At 39.5% G+C, this 21597-nt stretch overlaps 1 protein-coding gene across 3 annotated transcripts in view; it reads right to left on the bottom strand.

Annotated features, from left to right (window-relative positions):
• Nucleotides 1-9528: 9528 nt before the first annotated feature.
• The window catches only part of lrrc3b (leucine rich repeat containing 3B), a 32352-nt gene continuing 20283 nt past the window's right edge, over nucleotides 9529-21597 (bottom strand). For all 3 annotated transcript variants that reach the window (XM_035957018.2, XM_055018195.1, XM_055018193.1), the window contains one exon: nucleotides 9529-17780. In XM_035957018.2, coding sequence (XP_035812911.2) covers nucleotides 16852-17634 — 783 coding nt within the window. In that variant the 5' untranslated portion in view covers nucleotides 17635-17780 and the 3' untranslated portion in view covers nucleotides 9529-16851. The remainder of the gene's footprint in view (nucleotides 17781-21597) is intronic.

The raw sequence follows: 21597 nt of genomic DNA on the forward strand, positions 1-21597 counted from the left end.
TAACCTCAGCATGTTTTTGGACTGTACGAGGAAGCTGGAGAACATGGAGAAAATCCACGCATGCACAGGGAGAACATGCAAACTCCACGCAGAAGGATCCCGGGAAGGCCAGGACGCGAACCGGGGATCTTCTAGCTGCACGGCAACAGTGCTAACCACCAAATCACTTTGCAGCCAGCTGTAAGCCAGTAAGCTAATATTACTGAAGCAAGATTCAGAGCCAATAATGGTGCATACAGCTCACCAAAAGTAAATATTATATGACAATATGTTTAACATCAAGACCCGCTATGAATGGCACATTATTGTCCCCAAATCAATATAAAGAGTCTCACAAAGAAATGATAGAGCAGATATATTGTTGTCTACAGCCTGAAGTCGGGAGTTGAATAGCAAACGAGATGTGAGATGATTTCTGATGTGATACAAAGATTCATTAAATTCAGAGGAGCAGTGTGCTTCTTGCAGCTTGTATGTTACAGCCACCATCCTGTGGTGTTTAGATCTAGATCTAGATCTAGATCTATTATTTATTACTAATGGCAAAGTGTCCACAGGCAGCTGAAGCCAATTCTAGCAGAGATTTGAAGGATAGTCTACATATCATGATATTAATAGGAGCAATTTCGGGATACTTGCAACATTAAACCTTTAGGTTATTTCTTTGCCACTTTTAGGAGGCTGGATGTTTTATTCTTTTTCATGTTGTAATCACAGATTTGTCAAACAGTTTTGGTTTGAATAATTAAGACCACAGGTAGTAATTTGTGTTTTTATTGCAAAGAAACATGTCAACAATTAATTTTGCTGCATAAATTGGTGCCACTGAATTATCATTTTGCATCAGACCTAGCAGGAAAAAAACAGTGGACACCAATAGCTCTAATAGCTGTCTAATTTGAAGCGAGAGTGTAGGACTTTTTACTGTAAATTGAAATCTGTTACAGCGAAACCAAATGAATTCACACAATGCTAATCAGCTAATCAGCCAATCAGCACCAAATAAATCTCTTGGTATTTTTGCATGTACCAGAGGTGACATTCTGGTGGTGATATTCCTAGTCAATCAGTGATGTGTGGTTTGACAGAGGTGAAGAAAGGAGAAACCGTTGTGATGGTAGATGGAGGAGCAGGCTACAGCAGCTACAAATATGGTGACATCTGTAGTGGAAAAACCAAATAATTCAGAATTCCAGTTAGGAAAATCGGGATATCATGCTTGGAAGATGGGGATGCTATTCCAAACACTGTGGGGTTGGAACGGATCACTTTACACTGTGGAAAAGAACACAACTTGTGGGGCGCAAAGGGGACATATTCTGTATATTTTTTTGCATCCAAGAAAAATTTCTGATGCTCCAGATTAAAAAGAAGGATTATAGTTTAAAAAATAGAGTGAATACAGGCACACATTGTCATTAATCAAAAGTGGTTTTAAGTAATCTCACTGCCAGAAGAGGCAGACAAAAGTTGGGAACAACAGTGGTATGTCACTGACAGATATCTGACTCCTCTCCAGGTCGGTGTTCGGTTCAGAGGCTGTGGTTTGTGTAGGCCTGTTAAAAACACACCTTATAGCTCGAGTGATAAGGATATTAGTCATATTTTGAGGATGAAGGGAGACAATATCTAGCTTTATTCAAAATGTTTAGACTGTAATGTCTGCAGTAGTTCATAGATAATGAGTGTAATCTTCTCTTTGCTGATCTTTTCCAGCATGTTTCAGAGCAGGTGTGCCACGGCACACTTAGGGAGAAGCTAAATAGATTTATTATTTGCTGGACATTCCTGAAATGCATTTGCTAAAACTTGCGACCAGACACAGTGGATCGTCGGGAATGGCAAACAGTACGGGTGTGAACACTAACCAGTTGCAGTGCCTTTTTTGGCTGCCTGTAGACCGAGTCAGATCTTTCTTTCTCTTGATTCCCAAAGGAATAAAACCAGCCATCCATTCAGAATTCCAATTAGGAAAATTGGGATATCATGCTTGGAAGATGGGGATTCTGCGAATGAAAAATGACTCTCTTTACCCTTACTAAGGTATTTCCTCAGAGCTGGTACTGGCCAAGCACATGATCTATAACTTTGTGGTATCACTTCTCCTGATTTATCAATAAACTTTATTCTCTACCTAAGCCATCTGAGTCTCCAGTGAGTCTCTGTGTTTGCCTCCTCATCTTTCTCTCAACATCGATGAAATTCCACAACAGATGCTACTCCAAACGCTGGGGGGTTGGAATGGATCAGCTTACACTGTGGAAAAGAACACAACTTGTGGGGTGCAAAGGGGATATGTTCTGTAAATTCTGGGTTCTCTTGGGTTTTGTGTGTCTGGGTCATTTGGGTCCCTATCGTTCTTAATTTGTGAGTTGTTTGCCAGGCTGACATGTTTTAGTCCTTCCTGGACATTCCCCTCCTGGCCACACCAAGTCTACACAGTTGAAATGTGAACCACACTTTTCTGACCAGCCCAACAATATTGTCCAGATATACAGGAATGGTGGAGGCTGCCATCTTTAGTGCTTTCCCTGTTTCAGGAAATTCAAGTTTCAGGATGGCTTTAAACACCTCATTGCTACCCATGAATCTGGTGTCATTCAAGTAATTGAATGCAATGAGATGACAGTTATCACCGGCCCTTAGACTCGTCAGGCTGCACTCCTTCCCTGCCTTGCTGCACTGGACAGCAGCACAAAACTCCCCCAGGTTCTCATTTAGAGCATCAGCACCGCAGCTCTCAAAATTACAATCCATCTGTTTTTGTGCAAAGAAGTCTCTCGGTGTGTTGACCCACTTAATAGTTTTTTGGTGTTGATTTCATTTTTTTCATCTTGATCATTTAATTCTTCTGGCGTTACATCCTTGTTGCTATTTCTTTATTTCCTTTTCAATTTCGCAGCTGCATCCAGTCATCAAAATCATCATAAGCTCCCAAAAAGAAAAAGATAGTCGCTCATTTTTTTCAACTAATTTAATGTAAGCTTGTTAATGTGTTACAATACATTGGAAACAGAGGCTTTGGCTGCATTCCTGTTGCTATAGTTTCCTGTTTTCGATACAGCACATTTATTTATTACAGTAAATAGGCAGGTTCAATGAAACAACTTGGTTTCCTCTACTGGGAATTAATGAACAGCCTGCAGCCAGTCAAAACTGAGTATGACGAACAAAGAGTAAAACTGACTGAAGGATCTGAGGACACTACACAGAGCATACAGTAGTGATGTGTCAGTCACAAGGTAGCCTCACCCTGAAACATACTCCGCTTTATCATCTGTTTTACTTTACTGGGACAATCATTTTCAAAACAAACACCAGCCTGTACTGAAGAAGGCCTGAAACGAGCAAGGGACCAGAAACCCGTTTGGAAAATCTTTAGGGAAGTAATGAATCAAGAGAGAAGTAGGGAAATGGTTTCATAGATGCTTGTGCAATCAGACTTCTTTTTGCAACCACAGAAATTGCCCCCTGCTGGCTGGTAGAAGGAATGCATCTTAATGTTGCTTCAGCTTTGGCTTCACTTGTCAGATCTGGAAGCAACGTCCATCTTTATATACGCTACCATTCAAAAGTTTGGGATCACTTAGAAATGTCCTTATTTTTGAAAGAAACCCTTTTTTTTCTCAATGAAGATAATGTTAAATGAATCAGAAATACAGTCTAGACATTGGTAATGTGGTAAATGATTTTTCTAGCTGGAAATGCCTGCTTTTTAATGGAATATCTACATAGGGGTACAGAGGAACATTTCCAGCAACTATCACTCCTGTGTTCTAATGGGATATTGTGTTAGCTAATCCTGTTGAAAGGCTAATTGGTGATTAGAAAACTCTTGTGCAATTATGTTAGCACATGAATAAAAATGTGAGTTTTCGTGGAAAACATGAAATTGCCTGGGTGACCCCAAACTTTTGAACAGTAGCGTATTTTATGGTTCTGACATGCAGTTATAACAGGCATCTGCTGATGGTCATGGTCAAGAAAAGAGCATATAATGTACCAGACCAAGCATATAATGTACCAGACCCACTGAAAACAGTGTAATTTATCAGTAGAAAATGAATTAGGATAGGCAGACTGTATTATAAGTGGACAAACAGTAAAAAGAAATAGTGAACCACACAGCTGGTGTCTGCAGAATAGTCTCTGATAATGTCCCCCTTGTCTTCACTTCAGACACCATTGTCTTCATTGAAATGCAGCACTGATTAGCTCTGTATCTATCAGCTCATGCTTTATTCATGATATGATATTTTGCATTTAGAGATTTCTGTCATATGCAAACGACAAAAACAGTGTCTGAATGGCAGTCTCATTCCTCTAAGAAAAATATTTGCCTCCAAAGGAAAACTAATGTTTGATTCAAATGCCATTACACTGAGCTGGTAAACTGTTATAACAGGCAGTTTGTGAAATGTGTTGAGGGGTTAGTAACAAAACATGTTCATTGCTTTTAATCAAATGCACCTCTGGAGTTGGACAAGTTATTTCAAAGATTTAGACCAAACTAGGCTGTATATTAAAATTTGTTGATACATTCTGAAACCTTTATTTATGTTATTGACACTAACATAGACATAAAATACATCCATCCATCATCTATACACCGTTTAATCTTCATTAGGGTCGCAGGGGGGCTGGAGTCCATCCCAGCTGGCATAGGATGAAGGCTAGTCAGCCGGGATTGGCTTCAGCCAATCACAGGCCACACATAGAGATAAACAATCACACTCGGGATGTGAACTGTGGATCCTCTAGCTGCAAGGCAATAGAGCTAACCACCAAGCCACTGTGCAGCCCTCACAAAATGCTTGTTATTTTAAACTTATCAACATTTGTCAGTGAAAACTGATCTAATTCATGTTATACTGTCTTATCTTATTAACATATGTTAACGGGTGTATACGGGTGGTTGGAGACCGAGACTTCATAGAGCCGAGCATTCTAGAGAGGGCAACAGTGTAGATTTACACTACCAGTCAAAAGTTTGGACACACCTTCTCATTCAATGGCTTTTATTTAATTATTTTCTACATTGTAGATTAATACTGAAGACATCAAAACTATAAAAGAATACATATGGAATTATGTTGTAAACAAAAAAGTGTTAATGTTCAGTATTAATCTACAATGTAGAAGATAATATAAATAAATAAAAAGCACTGACTGACAAGGTGTGTTCAAACTTTTGACTGGAAGTGTACATCTAAAGCATTTTTTCGATCCAAAAACTTATCATGTAAACTTCATTCAGAGAAGAGATGAGATGTGAATTGAATGACACTGAACATCTGGTGACAATACAAGCTCCTGCTGGGATCATCTACTTTGACACTTACCACCCAACTAAACGTTGCCTGAGAACCAAAGAGAACAGCATTCCCTAATGGAAGCGGCATCCCTCAGCAGTACAATGCACGCTGCTACACAGCAATAACCTGCTCAGCAACAGCTCAAGGAACTCTACAAAGATCTGAGCATGGAGCTGGTCTCCAAACTCCCCAGATCCCAACCAGACGGAGCATTCATCTGATGCACTGGAACAAACCTGATCCACAGAGTCCTCACTTCACGTCCCACAGGACCCAAAGAATCTGCTGCCATAGTCCAGGTGCTAGACACCACAGGACACCCTAGAAGTGCTATGTCCAGGGAACGACACTTCAAAATTGTCTCGGCAGCACAAGGGAAGCTACACAATGTTAATGTTGTAGCTGATTGGTGATATAGCACAATATATTCTGGATCACTAAAGACTGTAGGTGTCCATTTCAGGGTTCATGCATTCAGCTGACTGTTATCCCACTAAGTACAGGTGTTTACTCAGATGGTCAAGCTCATTTTGACTTATGGGATTTTACCTTTGCTTTTTGTTACTTTTTAGGAGGCTTTTTTTCTATTTTTTTTTGTTTTTGTTTTGCCATTTTATTACCTGTTTCATTCAACTGTGCTTTTGTTACCCAGCAACTCCACGCTTGCATCGTTTGCCCCAGAGACCAGCTGATCATGCTGTGAGGCTACAGCAGACATCCCCACAGATATCAAAGCAAGACATGCAGAGGATGCAGAGGGGAATGAAAAGAGCTGGGTCCAGACCACAGAGACTGATGGAAAAGAGGAGGGATAAGTCATGGGTAATATCATGGGTAATCTGAGATTTTTGGACCATAAGATGGGGGAGTTAAAAGCCCCAGTGAGAGATGTGGTTACAGAAAAATACTCTGGATCCCATGATTACCATTGATGGCTTTCATATGGTTCTGGGCAGACAGGAAAAAATCTGAGAGTGGCAAGAAAAAGAGGCAGAGCGCTACCACTATGGTCACATAATTGTAAAGGAATGTTTCTGCAGCCCACACAATGAATTATTTGCCATGGGAGTTAGTTATGTCCACACTGCAAGATTGCCACCTTACTTCTTGGTTGCATCCCTACCGCTAACCTGTCAGATGTGTGTGATGTGATCCAGACTTCAGACAATGCACTCCAGTGACTATTTATTTTGTTGCATTCCTTGTATTCTTGTGTGACTTTACAACCTGTAGATATTTGAACAACTGTTGTGGATTACCAAAGTTTTTCTGATTCTGATAATGAAAAATTAACAAAATGTTAAGCAGTTAGAACATCCAGCTTTACAGGCATTAATGCAAAATGCCAAGACTGCTAGCCGTAAAGTCACAGCATTCAAAGTCTAACTGGAATCACCTTCCGTCATCCTGTTGTGCATGAGACAAAGTAAACCATGGGCAGGGCGCCCTTGTAGCTCAACAGGTTGAGTGGGTGATCCATAATAAACAAAGGCTATAGTCCCGATGCAATGGTCATGGGTTTGAGTCTGACCCATACTACATTTCCTGACTGAAGCAGCTTCTTACTGGACTCTATAGACTATATTTGTGAAAGAGTGCTGTTATCTGTTGGTTTGGCATTTGGCCATTGCCATCTTTGTATTTTTAAAAGCAGACATTACGAGCAAGGAGTGGATCTGACTGAGAACTTAAAGACAGGGAGATATAGTAGTGATCTGTCACTGACAGCATAACACCACTCTAAAAAATACCCATCTTCATTGTCTTTTAAATCTAAGTGGAACCAGAATTTATAAAACTAACATTATGTTGTATTCAAAAAAATCTTCAAAATTGCAATTGACACTATAAACATGTTAAAAAATGTTTACTGAGCCAACAGATCAAGGTAGAATTAGAGTCACTTTCTCCTAGATTTCTACAAAATCACACTTCTTTTTACAACCGGAGGAGTCACCCCCTGTTGGCTGTTAGAGATTATGCAGGCTTAAGGCACTTCTGCATTGGCTTCACTGTTCGGACCTGCATGCTACATACATCTTTTATATACAGTTTATGAACAGGGTCCCCAAGCGACATTTGCAGCTATGCTAATGAGCTGCAGCTGATTAGTGATCTCGCCTGCAAACTGACATTAACAGAGTGTGAGATTAATGAATATTAAGAGGGTTGTCAGTATTTACTTCGAAGGTCTGCTGACTCTTCATTGCAATAACCTTATTTTTGTCATGACTTCATTTGATGGAAGGTTAATTTGTAATTGTACCCTTTCTGTATGCATGGCATGTTTATGTTTGAAAAGTATGGGTGTGCTGTGACATTCTGGGCTGCAGCGTTTGTGAAGGAGCTCAGCTGCATAGCTAAAGCCACCAAGTTGTGCCTTTATGTGTGTGGGACAAGATGAGAAGTAGTTGAAGAAAGTTTTCTCTCTTTTTGTTGTTATGAAGTGCTGAAATAAAATTAAACCATATACAAATGTCTGCTTACTGACTAATATGATACCAGTACTCCATCAAATTAATGCAAAATTGCTGGGAGGAATCACAACACGAATAAATATAAACTATAAATTTACTCCTTTTTGCTTCTTTTGAAACATAGAACAAGTGATTGATTGAAGAGATGTCTTTGCTATAGCACGCAAAAAATCTGGAAAAGCATTTTGTCCATTTGAAAAGAAGTATATCAGCTAAATACCATCCATCCCATTCAACGATCCGTTTTCTTTCTTATTTAGAATCAGGTCATGGTGTAAGCAGGCTAAGCAGGGAATTCCAGATGTCCAATCATTTCCAGCTCCTCTTGGAAGATCCTGAAGTGTTCGAGGGTCTCCTCCCACTTTGACATTCTTGGAAAATCCCTAAAGATGCCTGAACCCCTTCAGCTGGCTCCTTTCAACACGAACAAGCAGAAAGTCTACTCTGAGCTCCCCACCCTATCTGTAATTCTGAGCCCAGCCACGCAACGGAGGAAACTCGTTTCAGATGCTTGTTTCCACAATCTCATTATTTCAGTCACTGCCCAGAGCTGATGAATACAGGTGAGGCTTGGAGGGCTGGTAGATCGACTGGTAAATTGAGAATCTTGTCTTCTGGCTCAGGTCCCTCTTTACAATGACAGTCTGGTACAAGCCTGGATTACTGCTGATGCTGCACCAATCTGTCTGTCTCACGCTCTATTTTCCTGTCACTCACCAACAAAATCCCATTTCCTTTACTTGGGGCAGCAACTCACCTCCAAACCAGAGGGAACAATGGTTTCCTCAGACCTGGAGGTGCTGACACTCATCTTGGTCTCGACATAATGAGTTGCGAAGCATCTATACACCACAGAATGGAACAAGAAAAGCACTAAGTGAGCACAGTACTCCACCAAGGCTGCTCAGTCATTGTATTATTTCCAGCGGATGAAATCTTGAAAAAAATTGTGGCAGAAATCACGGCACCATAGAGCGTGGCCATTTAATATAGATGTACCCACAAACAAAATGACCTTGCGCTGAGCACAGGCATGTGTTATGCATGTGTACATTATGTACGGATACCAAATCACATGGCCTAAATATGTAGTGGGTGACGGGAATTGATGGGACTTGAAAACACCCTCACAATTTAATCAGTTGTTCCTTTTATCGTTTCTGCCAGATAAGTCCCGATAAGTCGGCAGCGGTCGATTTGTAGTAGGATCGCAATCATGTGATCGTCAGCAGGTAACTGACATAGTGTTCACTTGTAGTCATAGTTACAGTGATGCCATGCCGCTATCTTGCATATGACAGAAATCTTTAACAAATCCGTGGATCCAGTCTATAAGCGGCCTCACTGCCAAAATCTAATCACTTGGTTTTTCTGTCATTTCTGACCTTCCCTGAAAATTTCATCCAAATCTGTTAGTCCGTTTTTAAGTAATGTTGCTAACAGACAGACAAACAGACGGACAGACAAACGTACGCCGATCGTCACATAACTCCTCCACGCTCCTTGGCAGAGTTATGAACTTTCAATTGGTCCAACCTGTTAACTTTTATTCCCTGCATTGCATAAGTCTGAAGTGAATGCTGTCAGATTAATGTAATCATAATATTACAGACCCAAGCTTCCGTAAGAAAATTTAAAGCTGCACATATCAGTATTTTTATGCACTTTTGCTATTATTGTAATGTAGAACTTATTTACTACCCATAGCTACTTTTTCAATCAGCAGAGAAAAAAAGTATCATAAACACCTCCTTTATTTCATTTTCTGTATGTCATGCCATTACAACACAACCATGATAGTCAGTGCTAACACTGTGTGAGTTATTCTATCACACACAACAAACAACAAATCTACTAAACAGTGAGAATCCTAAAGTAGGAGAGTTCAGAAAAAAGAGTAGAGGTGGAAAAAGAACTGAAATAAAAAAATAAAATGCTGAGAGAAGTATTCAGGCACTTAGAAATACTCTCGGGTCCTTGGCTACACTGTGCTTCATTACGTTGTACATGCATTTTTATAAACTATCCTGATCCTGTCATGAGGAGTATGAGGTTGCCTCTACGATACAAGGCTAAGGGGTGTAGCACATTCAAGAACAACTAATTAAAGGGATTTCAAGTATTTCACAAAACATCAAAGTTCCTATTTACATGTGATTCTAGTGTTCTCTACCTATATATTCTCATTGCATATCCCCCAAGATGTTATTCTAACAAGCATTATTGTACAAATTCTGTGACAAGCAAAACATGAACTGAAAAGAAAATTCACAAGATGTCAGCAACACCCAGAATCCAATGTGATTAATTATGTGTTCTTTTTGTTGTTATTTCATTTTAATAAATTCTGTTTTTTTTTTTGTGGAAAATGTCATTTCCCGAACCTTTACATAGTAATCTTGTCTTTCGATCTGGCTTTTATTGGCATTCTCTGGCCCTATGTTTTAGTGAGCTCCAGTGGCTCTGATGAGAAGGAAGCCATTTGCAAAAAGACAGCATCAATTTTCTCTTCAGCATCTGCTGGGAACATTATCATACACATTGTTATTAAAGGGAAATGATGCATGCATTGCCACCGTGACTTGAATTAGGTTGTTTAAGATGATTTGTCATGACTGAGGCTCTGCTCACACCTGACATTACCATGCGTCTTGCGTGATCTGACAACATGTGGGTGGCTCCAAGTACATCAGTCCACATTGGCATTAGAATGCATCTTAAGTGACCATTTCTGATTGGATCTCATTTCCTCGCTCTATATGCAACAGGTTTATACATAATTTCTGTTTGCAAAAACCAAATGCTTTGTTGTTTTTAACCACAGAAAGAAAGCTAGATGTAAAAACAACACAGACTGGGTCTATTTATTAGTATGTTCCAGACAAACAAATAGCAAAGATGTCTGACATAATGTACTTGTAACATATCAGTGTGGACTTGTTGTTGCACTTTAATAGAATGGCATTGGTGCAGAGGACATCCGTTGAGTAGGCGGTCCTTCAATGTGGCCGAGGACACGCTGTGAAAATTATTTTGCCATCTGTGGTTCAGACCACTTCTGGATTTTGGTCCAGTGATCTGATCTCAATGTACCTCAATATTTCTTAAGTGCATTCACTCCTGTACCAAAAACTGTCCACATGTGACGGGATCACAGAGGAGACATGTTGATGTCAGGTGTGAACAGGACCTGAGATGATACTGACTGCCCACGTCTGAAACATCTGTGGCTCCTTTAAAGACATTAGTAAGAAATAAATGTAGTGAAGGCAAACAATTACCAGTAACAGCATTGACACCGAAGGACCTGACTTACCACCAGACACCAACAAGAAGAAGAGACTGAACTGACATTTAGTCTTGTGCTTACTTCTGCTCAGTACAGATATACAAAGACTGGGTCTGATTGACAACAGCTGGCTAAAGACATCAGGAATAAATGTGGAAATGGAAGGAACAAATGCACAGTACAACACAGACATAGCCTGTCCACAGAAAACCAGAACCACAAACCCCTGATTTGAGAATAGTAGGCTTTTTGACTGCTTATTCCACAGCATTCAGTTATACTATACAGTCATTATCTGCTGGAATTTGTTCAGTTGTCACGGAGAAATTTTAGTTTTCATCACATAACCTAAGTAAGTTTAGTAATATATGAGGGCAATTCTGCAAAACCTGGTGCTCTTACTTACTACACTCTGTGCATGGAAACTATGAGACAGTTATCATGGGGAAAAGAAGGAAACTATAATTAATGGATCATTAGGATTGAAGGACTTAAGCACTTGGTTAAAGTTAGATAATACTCATGGTAAGGATTAATAAAAAGACAAATATTATTCTTATTCTGTAAATGGTTAGGGTTGGGGGTCAAGTCCTTCCACTAACCAAACCTAACCTTTACTTCTTGTCTCGTTTCCATAAAGGGCATACTGCTTCCTACAGTAACACTTGCCATTGGCACTGGACAGAAATCATGAGGTGTGGAATTGACCATCATTTACAGGGCAACAGGTTAGTTGAAAGATGGTCTTTAGTACCAGATCCTTTGCTCTCTTCAGCTGTTTTCTGATTACTGGTCAATGACTCCAATGTCTTCACCACCTGATTTGGATGTCATCATACATTCAACAGCGTTATCAAGGTACCTCATTCCCAAATTTATGGACAGGCAGGAACCCCACCACTTTTCAGTAGCTCAGTAGCTGTTACCATCCCATTTAATAGTGTTCTGTAATTACCTGATTTGATGGAGGTGTAGCCACGATTTAGGTCTTACAAATAGGGACAAAAGTCCACACTTAAAAACTAGAGGGAATGGAGGAGGGGTAAGTCAGACTTTCATTCAGGAGATTTTTTGTCTTCTTGTTTGATTGTTGTTTTTACTTTCACTTTTACTCACTGTGTTTGGTTAGGTTTGGGCACCAAACTACTTGGATAGGTTTATAAAAAGATTGTGGTTTGGGCTAAATACACACTGTTGAGGCATTTATCAGATGTGACAAAGCTCCATTTTGTTCAGTGCATGTAAGTTCCCCACCAAATTTTACATGTACCCACTCTCAAGACCACGGAGGTCGCCAATGTTATCAGGGTTACTTTCTGTTTATCAGTGATCAGACTGGATAACGCACCTCATAGAAAGTAGATGACATTCCTTACTGACTAATATGTATGTGAATGATGTGCACTGATAATTTAAAATTGTATCTGGTGTCTTCACAGACAGTGATGTGATCAGTTTTATTTTGGGTGCACTGACAGCGAATTTGTAAACTTACTGGTGATTCAGTCTTGTGTCCTGGGTTTTTGCTGTTTAACTGTAGTAATAGTTAAGTTTGGGTTATTATATACACAGGAGTTCTTTCATCAGGCTGTGCCAAGCAGAGATCTTAAAGTGTGGAATTGTTTGTTCCAAGCGTGAAATCCCCGGAACTCTGATAAATCCCATTGGACTTCTTCTAGTGGTCCACATTATCTAGCACTGTGCATCCTGGTCTTATGTTGGGTTGACTTTTTTCCCAAAAGTACCAGGAGAAAAAGCTGTTGTCACACGATCAAAGTTCCATACTCAGGTAATGCGACAACAATTAAGCCAACTCCAAGACAAATGAACAAACTCCATCCATCAATGAAGATTGTGATAAAATCAAAACCTCTGGAAAAGGCAAGTAATTGGATTTTTGTCCCAGGGTCAAAACTCGCTCACTCTAGGTTCAATTTCGTGATCCCTTTTAAAATGTTATTAAATATCTACTTATCTTGTACCCTCTAACATTCAGGGTCTTCATCAAATACAGTCTATTACCAAGGATATGCTGTAGCTTCCTTCACATTTATATTCAGAACCAGTGGATATATTGGACACCATTTTCTTGCAGTTCACCATTTGAGGCATAATTATCCTAGAAATCAAACTGAATTTATAAAAAATGAAATTTATTCTGTTTCCTGTAACAAATATGCTTGTGCTTGGTGGGTGACATTCTGAAAAGAGTCAGAATACACTGGTTGTATCCTTCAAATATCTGAAAAGGCCAAGAAAGGGCCAAATTTAATGAGAATGGGAATGGTTTGTGCAATGTGTCCTCCAAACACATCGGAAGTCAAAAGTGTAAAATTGGTTTGAATGACCACCTTCGGATGATGGGTGGATGAAAAGCCAGCCAACATAGAAAGCGGTGAGATGCAACATCACTAAAAAATGGGGATAAAAGTCCACATTTTCAGACGCTCTCTCCAGGAAGACACTCATACCAACATTCACACCCACCACATGCTAATCATAGCGTGAGGTGAGTGTGAAGGTCGGCTTATTGGTTTTGTAAAGTAACAGAAATGGTTGGATACAGCTGCACTTGCTGCATTCCAAGGCAGTGAAAACTTATTTTTCCAATCAGCTTTTTTGTACATGTGATGGGGTGTCCAGTCAGGATTTATCAACATTTAAATCAGAATCTGATAACAGTTGCTGAGTTGTTTGATCACCATCAGTTAAATCTAATCTCCACAAGTTCTGATGAAGCAGTTAGTTTTCAGTGTTTACCTCGAAACAAATAAAACTGCTTATGAACAGGACATGAATATAAATTTTGCAGAGCATTATTTACGATCTGATGCCAAGTTATGGACTTCAATGAGACTGATACACGATTTAAACTGTACTATAGAAGTGAACACATGTTGACACAGTAGAATGGCAGTTTATGCTCTTCAGCTGTGCTTTGGAAGGACTGGTGTAACCATAAAGACAGATTGGGGAATCCCAAAATGCTGTACCAATGGTAAAGTGATGGTAAAACACTACAGATTGCTTCCTACGTGAATATGTGGAATACTGCATTGTATGACAGACACTGTTTTATAGGAGTTTAATGACTCCAAAGTAGCCGAAACACAAGCATATATTGAAAACATGTGACCTGTGTGGATGTTTATTATAGGGTTGAGTCTATGGGTATATGTGAAGTGATTACAAAGCGCATAAAGCAAGTCTACATCTGATGAATTCAACATTAATTTAGTGGTTGTCTAAAGAGTTTGTCATTGCACTTTTGTCTAAATAAACAATAATTTTTATATGTTGTAAAAGTTTTCTTCGACAGAATTATAGACAGGTGGTTATTTGACGTTTTGCCAGGACAGCCTTTCACAGACAATGACCATGTTCATCTTTATTCTACAATAACACATAAAGATCTTGTTGTGTTTATGGATGATGAGCTGTGAAGTAGTGACTCACAGTCTGACCTGTGCAGTTTGGACTGGCAGCCAGCACATTGCTGATACCATGACAAAATGATTTTCTCAGTCTCTTAGTTGAGACCGTTATAACAAGACACTTTCGTGTTATAATTCCTGTTATTACTACACACTAAATTATTAAGTAATTTCTATTTTATTTCATAAAAGGGCATAGATTTGATTTCATAAGTGGTGTGTAAAACTGCTTATTAAGCTTTTCAGAATTAAGTGAGTTTACCAAAAAGGCCACATTAATTTGTTGCATTTCAATGGAATATCCCAGTAATCAATCATAGATTTAAAAAAAAAATATTACTGTTGTACAAGCATGGGTTATACAACAAATGCACTATCTTTGAATGGCCATCAGCTGTCGCATCATTTCAATAATTAAATAAAATAAATTAAATAATAACAACTAAGACATGTCTTTACCTGCAAATGTGAAGGAACTGGATGGAGTTGTTAAAACCTGAAAAATGTTTGCAGTTTTTCTTACATGTTGGATAGAGCTCCAACAACCTCCTCAATGAAGGTAAAGTAGCTTATGTTGCTTGTGAGGCAAAACTCTGTGCAAAAACATCTCTCTAATCAATTGTACTGTTTATAAAGCCCAAATGCTTTTGAGTACATGCTAACTGAAGGTGATACAGTTGAGCAAACAAACATTTTAAACCATCCAGAGCTTCTTCCATGTGGACTTTTGCAGTTGGAGAGGTGCACTTTAGTAAAGAACTAACTATGATCAAGATGTCATGGCTGCTTGTGTAGCTGTACATTACTGTAGTACATACGAATGAAGCAACTTCTGCTACCATGTCTTCTTTTCAGGAATTAACATCTTTATTTCGTAGCATAATATGGAAGTTGAATGTGCTATGTTTATATATGATTATAGTATTGAAGTTTTTTTGTTTTCAAGAAATGTTTTAAAACTACGTAAGTTTTGTCTATGTGATATGTCATTACAATAGCAAATGTTTCTTGTCAAAACAAAGTTATCTGATATAAGTAATAACAACTAAATGTGCAGCTATTTCTGGAATGGAGATCACAATAGGCTGCCCTATCTTTTTATTTATTTATTTTTTAACAAAAACTTGCCATCAGGTAGTGGGTCAGCACAGGATAGAGTGGATTATCCTACTTAAAAAGTGATGTTTTATTTTTCTGCTTGTTTGTTTTTTGTAACAAATTTTAGAGCAGTATATTATTTAATGTACAGCAACTGGAATAACCTGTAGCCTAGTGAGACATAAAATAGCCAGTGATTCATCGGTGAAAATTGAACTCATTGAAAACACCAGTGGGGATGCTACATGAGAGTTATCTAGTATGTTATCCAAATAAATACATCTGGCCAATCAAAATGGGACAAAAATGGCATTACTGCCTGGCCAAAAAAACAATGACATAAATGACGCAAATGTCCAATATAATAATACTACTGGTTGGTTAAAATTGTATTTTACTGAGCCAAAATTCCAAAATAAACCAAAGTAAAAATGATTTTGACCTAGTTTTACAAAATCTTTTTTGTTTGTTTTCGGCTTTTTCTGGGCAGAAGTGGGCCTCCATAGAATCCAGTGTTCTACATAGCCAGATGAAAGACGGTTTACTAAATTTGTTTCAGTGAAATCTTGTCTACCTGACAGTGTTCTGAAAGCAGTCTGCATCTAACAGAGCACCACAGTCCAAGGCAAGCTCAAAGATAAGACTATTTTATATCCCATATCTGCACGCCATAGCAACATCACACTATGTATGGATCAAACAGTCTCCATTAGCATGCCATGGATTCAGAAATATGGAATTTCTCTGCAGAAACTCTTAATTTAGATATATATTTTAAATTTGACTTTATGGGGCATGTAAAATTCAAAACATTTGTTTAGCAAGTGTTCATAAAAATTATTATATATACATCTCATTGTGGGCTTTGAGATTTCCAAAAAGGGTGCTGTCGGATGTCATGTCTTATAAATATTTTTTTTCTCTGATATTCCAAATTGTCATTTAAAAAACCATTACCATGTCAATATTTAAACCTGAGATTCAAATTTTTAAAACTCTGCAAGTATTTCTTTTGTAGAAAAGACGACGTTGGTGTGGCCTCCGTCCTCATCTCATCTCAGATCAGCCATGAACAAACCCTGATAAAGACATACAACAAAGTTTTCAAAATACAAACATTTTGATGCTCACATCACCTAAAAGTTCTAAATAGTAAACACTAGAAATGTGGGTCCTGTTACATAAACATTTTGGTGTTCATTATGTTTGTGGTGGACACAGTCCTGACGACACTGCTGTCAGACAACAGTGCTTATGTCATCAGCCTCGTCAGGTTTCTTGGGCTTGCTGGGCAGAGACTTGAGGTACTCCAGGTGACGCCGGGCGTCCTCCTGGTTCTGACGTACATAATACACTACGTAAGAAATGACCATGGCAAACCATCCGAACATGGTCACCAGCATAGCATAGTCTGTGGTCCTTTTGGCTAGGTTACAGAGGTCAGCATCCACGGCCAAAAAGGGTCGTCCCTCCTGATCACGGAGCTCTGAGCTCCTGCAGAGAACCCGGGCAGCAGCCTCGTGGTTGTGAGCCATTCCTCCGATGGCCTGCTGTAGGGCACAGTCACAATGCCAGGGGTTGTCATCCACAATGATGCGGGCCTTCAGCCGTGCGAAGGCATCCTTATGTACGCTAGTGATGCGGTTGTGGGAGAGATCCAGTACCTGTAAAGTCCCCTCTATGCCACTGAAGGCGCCTTCCCCTAAAGTTTCCACTGCGTTGTAAGAGAGGTTGAGCTCCCTCAAAAGCCTGAGTCCATGGAAGGCTTGATCGGGGACGGCCCCTATCTGGTTGTGGTCCAGCCTCAGCAGGATGGTGTCTACCGGAAGGCTGGGAGGGATCTCTTTGAGGCGGGACTGACTGCAGGTAACATTGAGGCCGTGGAGGTGGGGGTCGCGTTGGCACATGCAGCCCTTTGGACACATGCTGGCCGAAGGGAAGCACAGGGCCATGAGAACAAGGCTCTGAAGGAGCAGGCACATGGGGATGGAGCGCGACAGCCACAAGTCCAGCAGAGTCATACTGACCAGCTGTCAGCAGCATCCCGCCTGGGGCCACAACACCACCGCTGGTCCCTTACACACATCGCATAGTGGCAACTGGTCTTCACAATCCGCCCACTGGAGATACTGGAGTGTGAATGGATGTTATCATGCTGTGTTGTAGCCTGGAATGAGATAAAACAGAAAGTCAGGGTGAAAAAAGGTTGAGGACACTCTTATCATGTATTTTATCTTGTTGTGACATTTTATTCATTGTTCTGTTTGTCATCACCATCACACACCTTCACAGCTTTTTCTTGACAATTTGACAGCAGCCTGCGTTTGTAAGATTTTGCCAACAAAAGATTAAAATCTAGGTTTGATACATGGCGAGTAGACCGGTTTTGTGTCCTTTTGTGTTTCCAAGGTAGAAACCTAATAGCATAACCTTTGCAATTAAGGCTCTGCAATAACAACATTGTGTTGCCATATAAGGCAGCTTGGGTGACAAATTTATTGCCACGTGGCAATTAATAGTGTCTTTATGGTCGACAGGCAGTTGGTTATTCCTTCTTTCAACCTTCTTTGGTCCACACTAAGGTATCTCAGTGTATCTGGGATAGAAAACATTTTGAATGATTTGCTCTCTTTAGGATAGACTGTGATAATGTGTGAGTCATGGACTTACAAGTAACACTGGTGAACTAAACGCTAAATATACCTGTTAAACTCCTGTGTGTTACTGTTTCTATTAGGGGCATGTTAGCATGCTGATGATAGCGGTTTCTTATTTACTCTTTTAAATTACCTATGACACTAGAACCAACAGACAGAATAAGAGACATACATGAGTGAAATTCATGTCATATGGCCTCCAGCTAAAATTTTAATTAGCCTCACACATTTTATTTCAACTCCTATTTCACAGTCTCTTTGAAGTGTTATTTTAGTGGCGTTGCCAGTGTTTGATTTCACAGTTCACAAAAAAATATGTTTTTAGATGAGATATCCCGTAGCCTTGATCTCACACCCAGCTTCATTCAAACTCCATGGCTCAGCTGAAGAAGAAGGAAGGAGGAGCTGGTAAAGACCAAAAAAATAGAGCTCAAGGAATGAATACTGAACAAACACAACTCGTTCTGCAATTGCTGGATGTGCAGTTGTTTGCAAATGAGTTCTGTGTACCATCTGTAACTGTGATGATATGTTAATGTTACTTATTGTTAAACTGGTTTTGGGCTCTCTCATGGCCCAAACAACAAGTTCAGTCATATCATGATCAGTGGTTATTAGGCTCCAGTAATGTGTCCTAACATACAGTTGAGTCAGCTTGAAAAACCTCCTCAAAATCAAATGTATACTGCAATGATGCCATTAGTTTTACTTAATCTGTGTCCACAAAGACTCATTCAGTTGGTGGAGTCGTCATTTGCTACCTTACTTTAAACTTAAAATAGGACTGGGGTCATCCAGATAATTTCATGTCTTCCATGAAAATGCTCACTTTTATTCATGTGCTAACATAACTGCACAAGGGTTTTCTAATCATCAATTAGCCTTTCAACACCATTAGCTAACACAATGTAGCATTAGAACACAGGAGTGATGGTTGCTGGAAATGTTCCTCTGTACCTCTATGTAGATATTCCACTAAAATCAGTCGTTTCCAGCTAGAACAGTCATTTACCACATTAACAATGTCTAGACTGTATTTCTGATTCATTTAATGTTATCTTCATTAAAAAAAACAGCTTTTCTTTCAAAAATAAGGACATTTCTAAGTGACCCCAAACTTTTGAGCGGTAGTCTATGTAGTTTGACTGCTTTGTATTCTATTAAAAATAATGGATATGGCACTTAAGTAGCGAGTCATAGCTCTAATTTGAGTGGGTTTAAATCAATATATGACCCCTTTAACAATTAGTCCACAAATTGCAAGGATTGAAAGATAAATTGGTTACTTAATGTTACTTTGACAGCCATGTTTTATTTCAGTGTTAGTTCACGAACAAAAGAGCTCCATGTAGCTCGAAGTCAATTCAAAGTTGTCATTCAGAGTGAGGAGTTGTTTGTCTGTATTGGGAATAAAGTGGGGACCAAGCAAGCGCAGAAGATAATAATGAGACTCAAAACAAAGCAAAAATCTATCGGTAATGTCAAAGGCTAGACTAAACTAGAAATGGCAAACAAGTTGATGCTCACAGGTCTGTTTATGAACAAATGTAGCGAAGAAAAAGGCTTTCATAACTGCATAGTGATTCAAAGGTGCTCTGTACAATATCGGCAAACAAGTTTTCATGTCAAAAATCTAGAGAAGGCTTCACGTCCAGAGCTGTAGAAGATACAGCACAACATGCAGCATGCAATCCAGTGGAACTTAAACACAGAAAGGTCAGGCTGCAGTTCAGTTCAGGTCTATTAAAGTGATGGAATGAGGTAAGTGTAGTGAAATAAAAGGAACAGCTCATGACCAAAACACCACCTCATCTGTCAGGTATGATGGTGTTTCTGTTAAAGCTCGGGCAAGCATGGCTGTCAGTGGAACCGAGATGCTGTAAACAGAGGCAGCAGGATGAATATAGGAGTATACAGGAGAACTCTGTGAGCTCATGTTCAGACAAATGCATCAAAACCTGTAAAGCACATTTTACTGTTCATTGATCAGGACAAAAATCTAAAAACAAGGCCCAAAGTAATCAAAGAGCTTCTGAAGATAAAGAGGAGTATCCTTGACTGGTCAAGTCAGACACAGATCACCGATCACAGTCCACCTGCTGAGCCTGCTGTAGTATCCATTATTTCATTTCACACACGATGTACTAGTCTGATAAACAGCAAATGTGTAACTGTGCAAATTCTTAGAGCCACTTGCAGCTACAGTATATCCACAACATTCACTGTTTGGTAAGGAAGGAACTAACAGAATTTATAAGTTTATCAACGCAGCTAATGCTACCACACCACCTCACATTTGTTTTTCCTTCTTTGTTTGATAAATGTAAGCTGTCATTAAAGGTAAACTGGAAAATACATTTTGTCAGCCCACCCTTGTAGTTTATTTATAGTTTTTAATTGCACTGTTAAAGTGTGGAGATATAAATCTCAGCTTGGGCGCCTGACAGCTATCTCACTCACAGCAGTGAATGTCACGCTTCAGTTCACCGCGGTAGTTAAAGGGAAGACAAAATGCAGAACAACTCAGCTGTGTGGAAACTTTAAATGGAGTGATGATAAGATGAAGGCGATGTATTAAATATGCAATTTGAAACTGGACGCCAGGGTGACACAAGGACAAAAACTAACCTGAATGCTGTGGATACCTGGCTGTTGTTTGACAGTGTAAAAATAATTGTTGTCCTGCCGCTATGATGAAGCTGCCTAGGTTTGTGCTGGTCGATATCAACACAAACCTAAGTCCAATACTTTGTTTACATCCACTGTCACACAGGTGTTATAAAGGAAGAGCTCAATTTGTGGCAGGACGCTAGGGATACAAATGTTTGATAGCATGGCTATTCAGAAATGTATTAATTGATGACACAAATTGTACATAGCAGACATTTGTCCTTTGCAGGTTTCAGTGGCTCTCAAACTTTTTCTGTCAGGCCCTGCTTCGGAGGACAAAAAACCTTCGCACTCCCCCCAATAACTCTGTAATCTGGGGGGTGTTACACTGCACATTAACGATGCGTTCTATCATCCTCAGGAGTCCGTACTACCGAGTACATACTTGCAAGTACGCAGATCGGACGTAAGTACGGACTTGCGTACTTGGTATTGAGAAATGGCCAGTGCAGTTTGAGTATTCTTGTGCGCCACAAAAAGAAGCCAACATTAAGACAACAGTTCAGTTAATTAGTTCCACATAAACGGACCTTTCCTCCCAGTCACTTGCGCCTCCCTTGTCACGCATCTGCACCCCACACTTTCAGAAAGACCTGATTTGCATCACCCACATACTCTAGCAGGAGACCATTAAGTGTCACAGAGGACTTTATTATG

The sequence above is a fragment of the Amphiprion ocellaris genome, chromosome 15, assembly GCF_022539595.1.
Source record: "Amphiprion ocellaris isolate individual 3 ecotype Okinawa chromosome 15, ASM2253959v1, whole genome shotgun sequence".
NCBI lineage: Eukaryota > Metazoa > Chordata > Actinopteri > Pomacentridae > Amphiprion > Amphiprion ocellaris.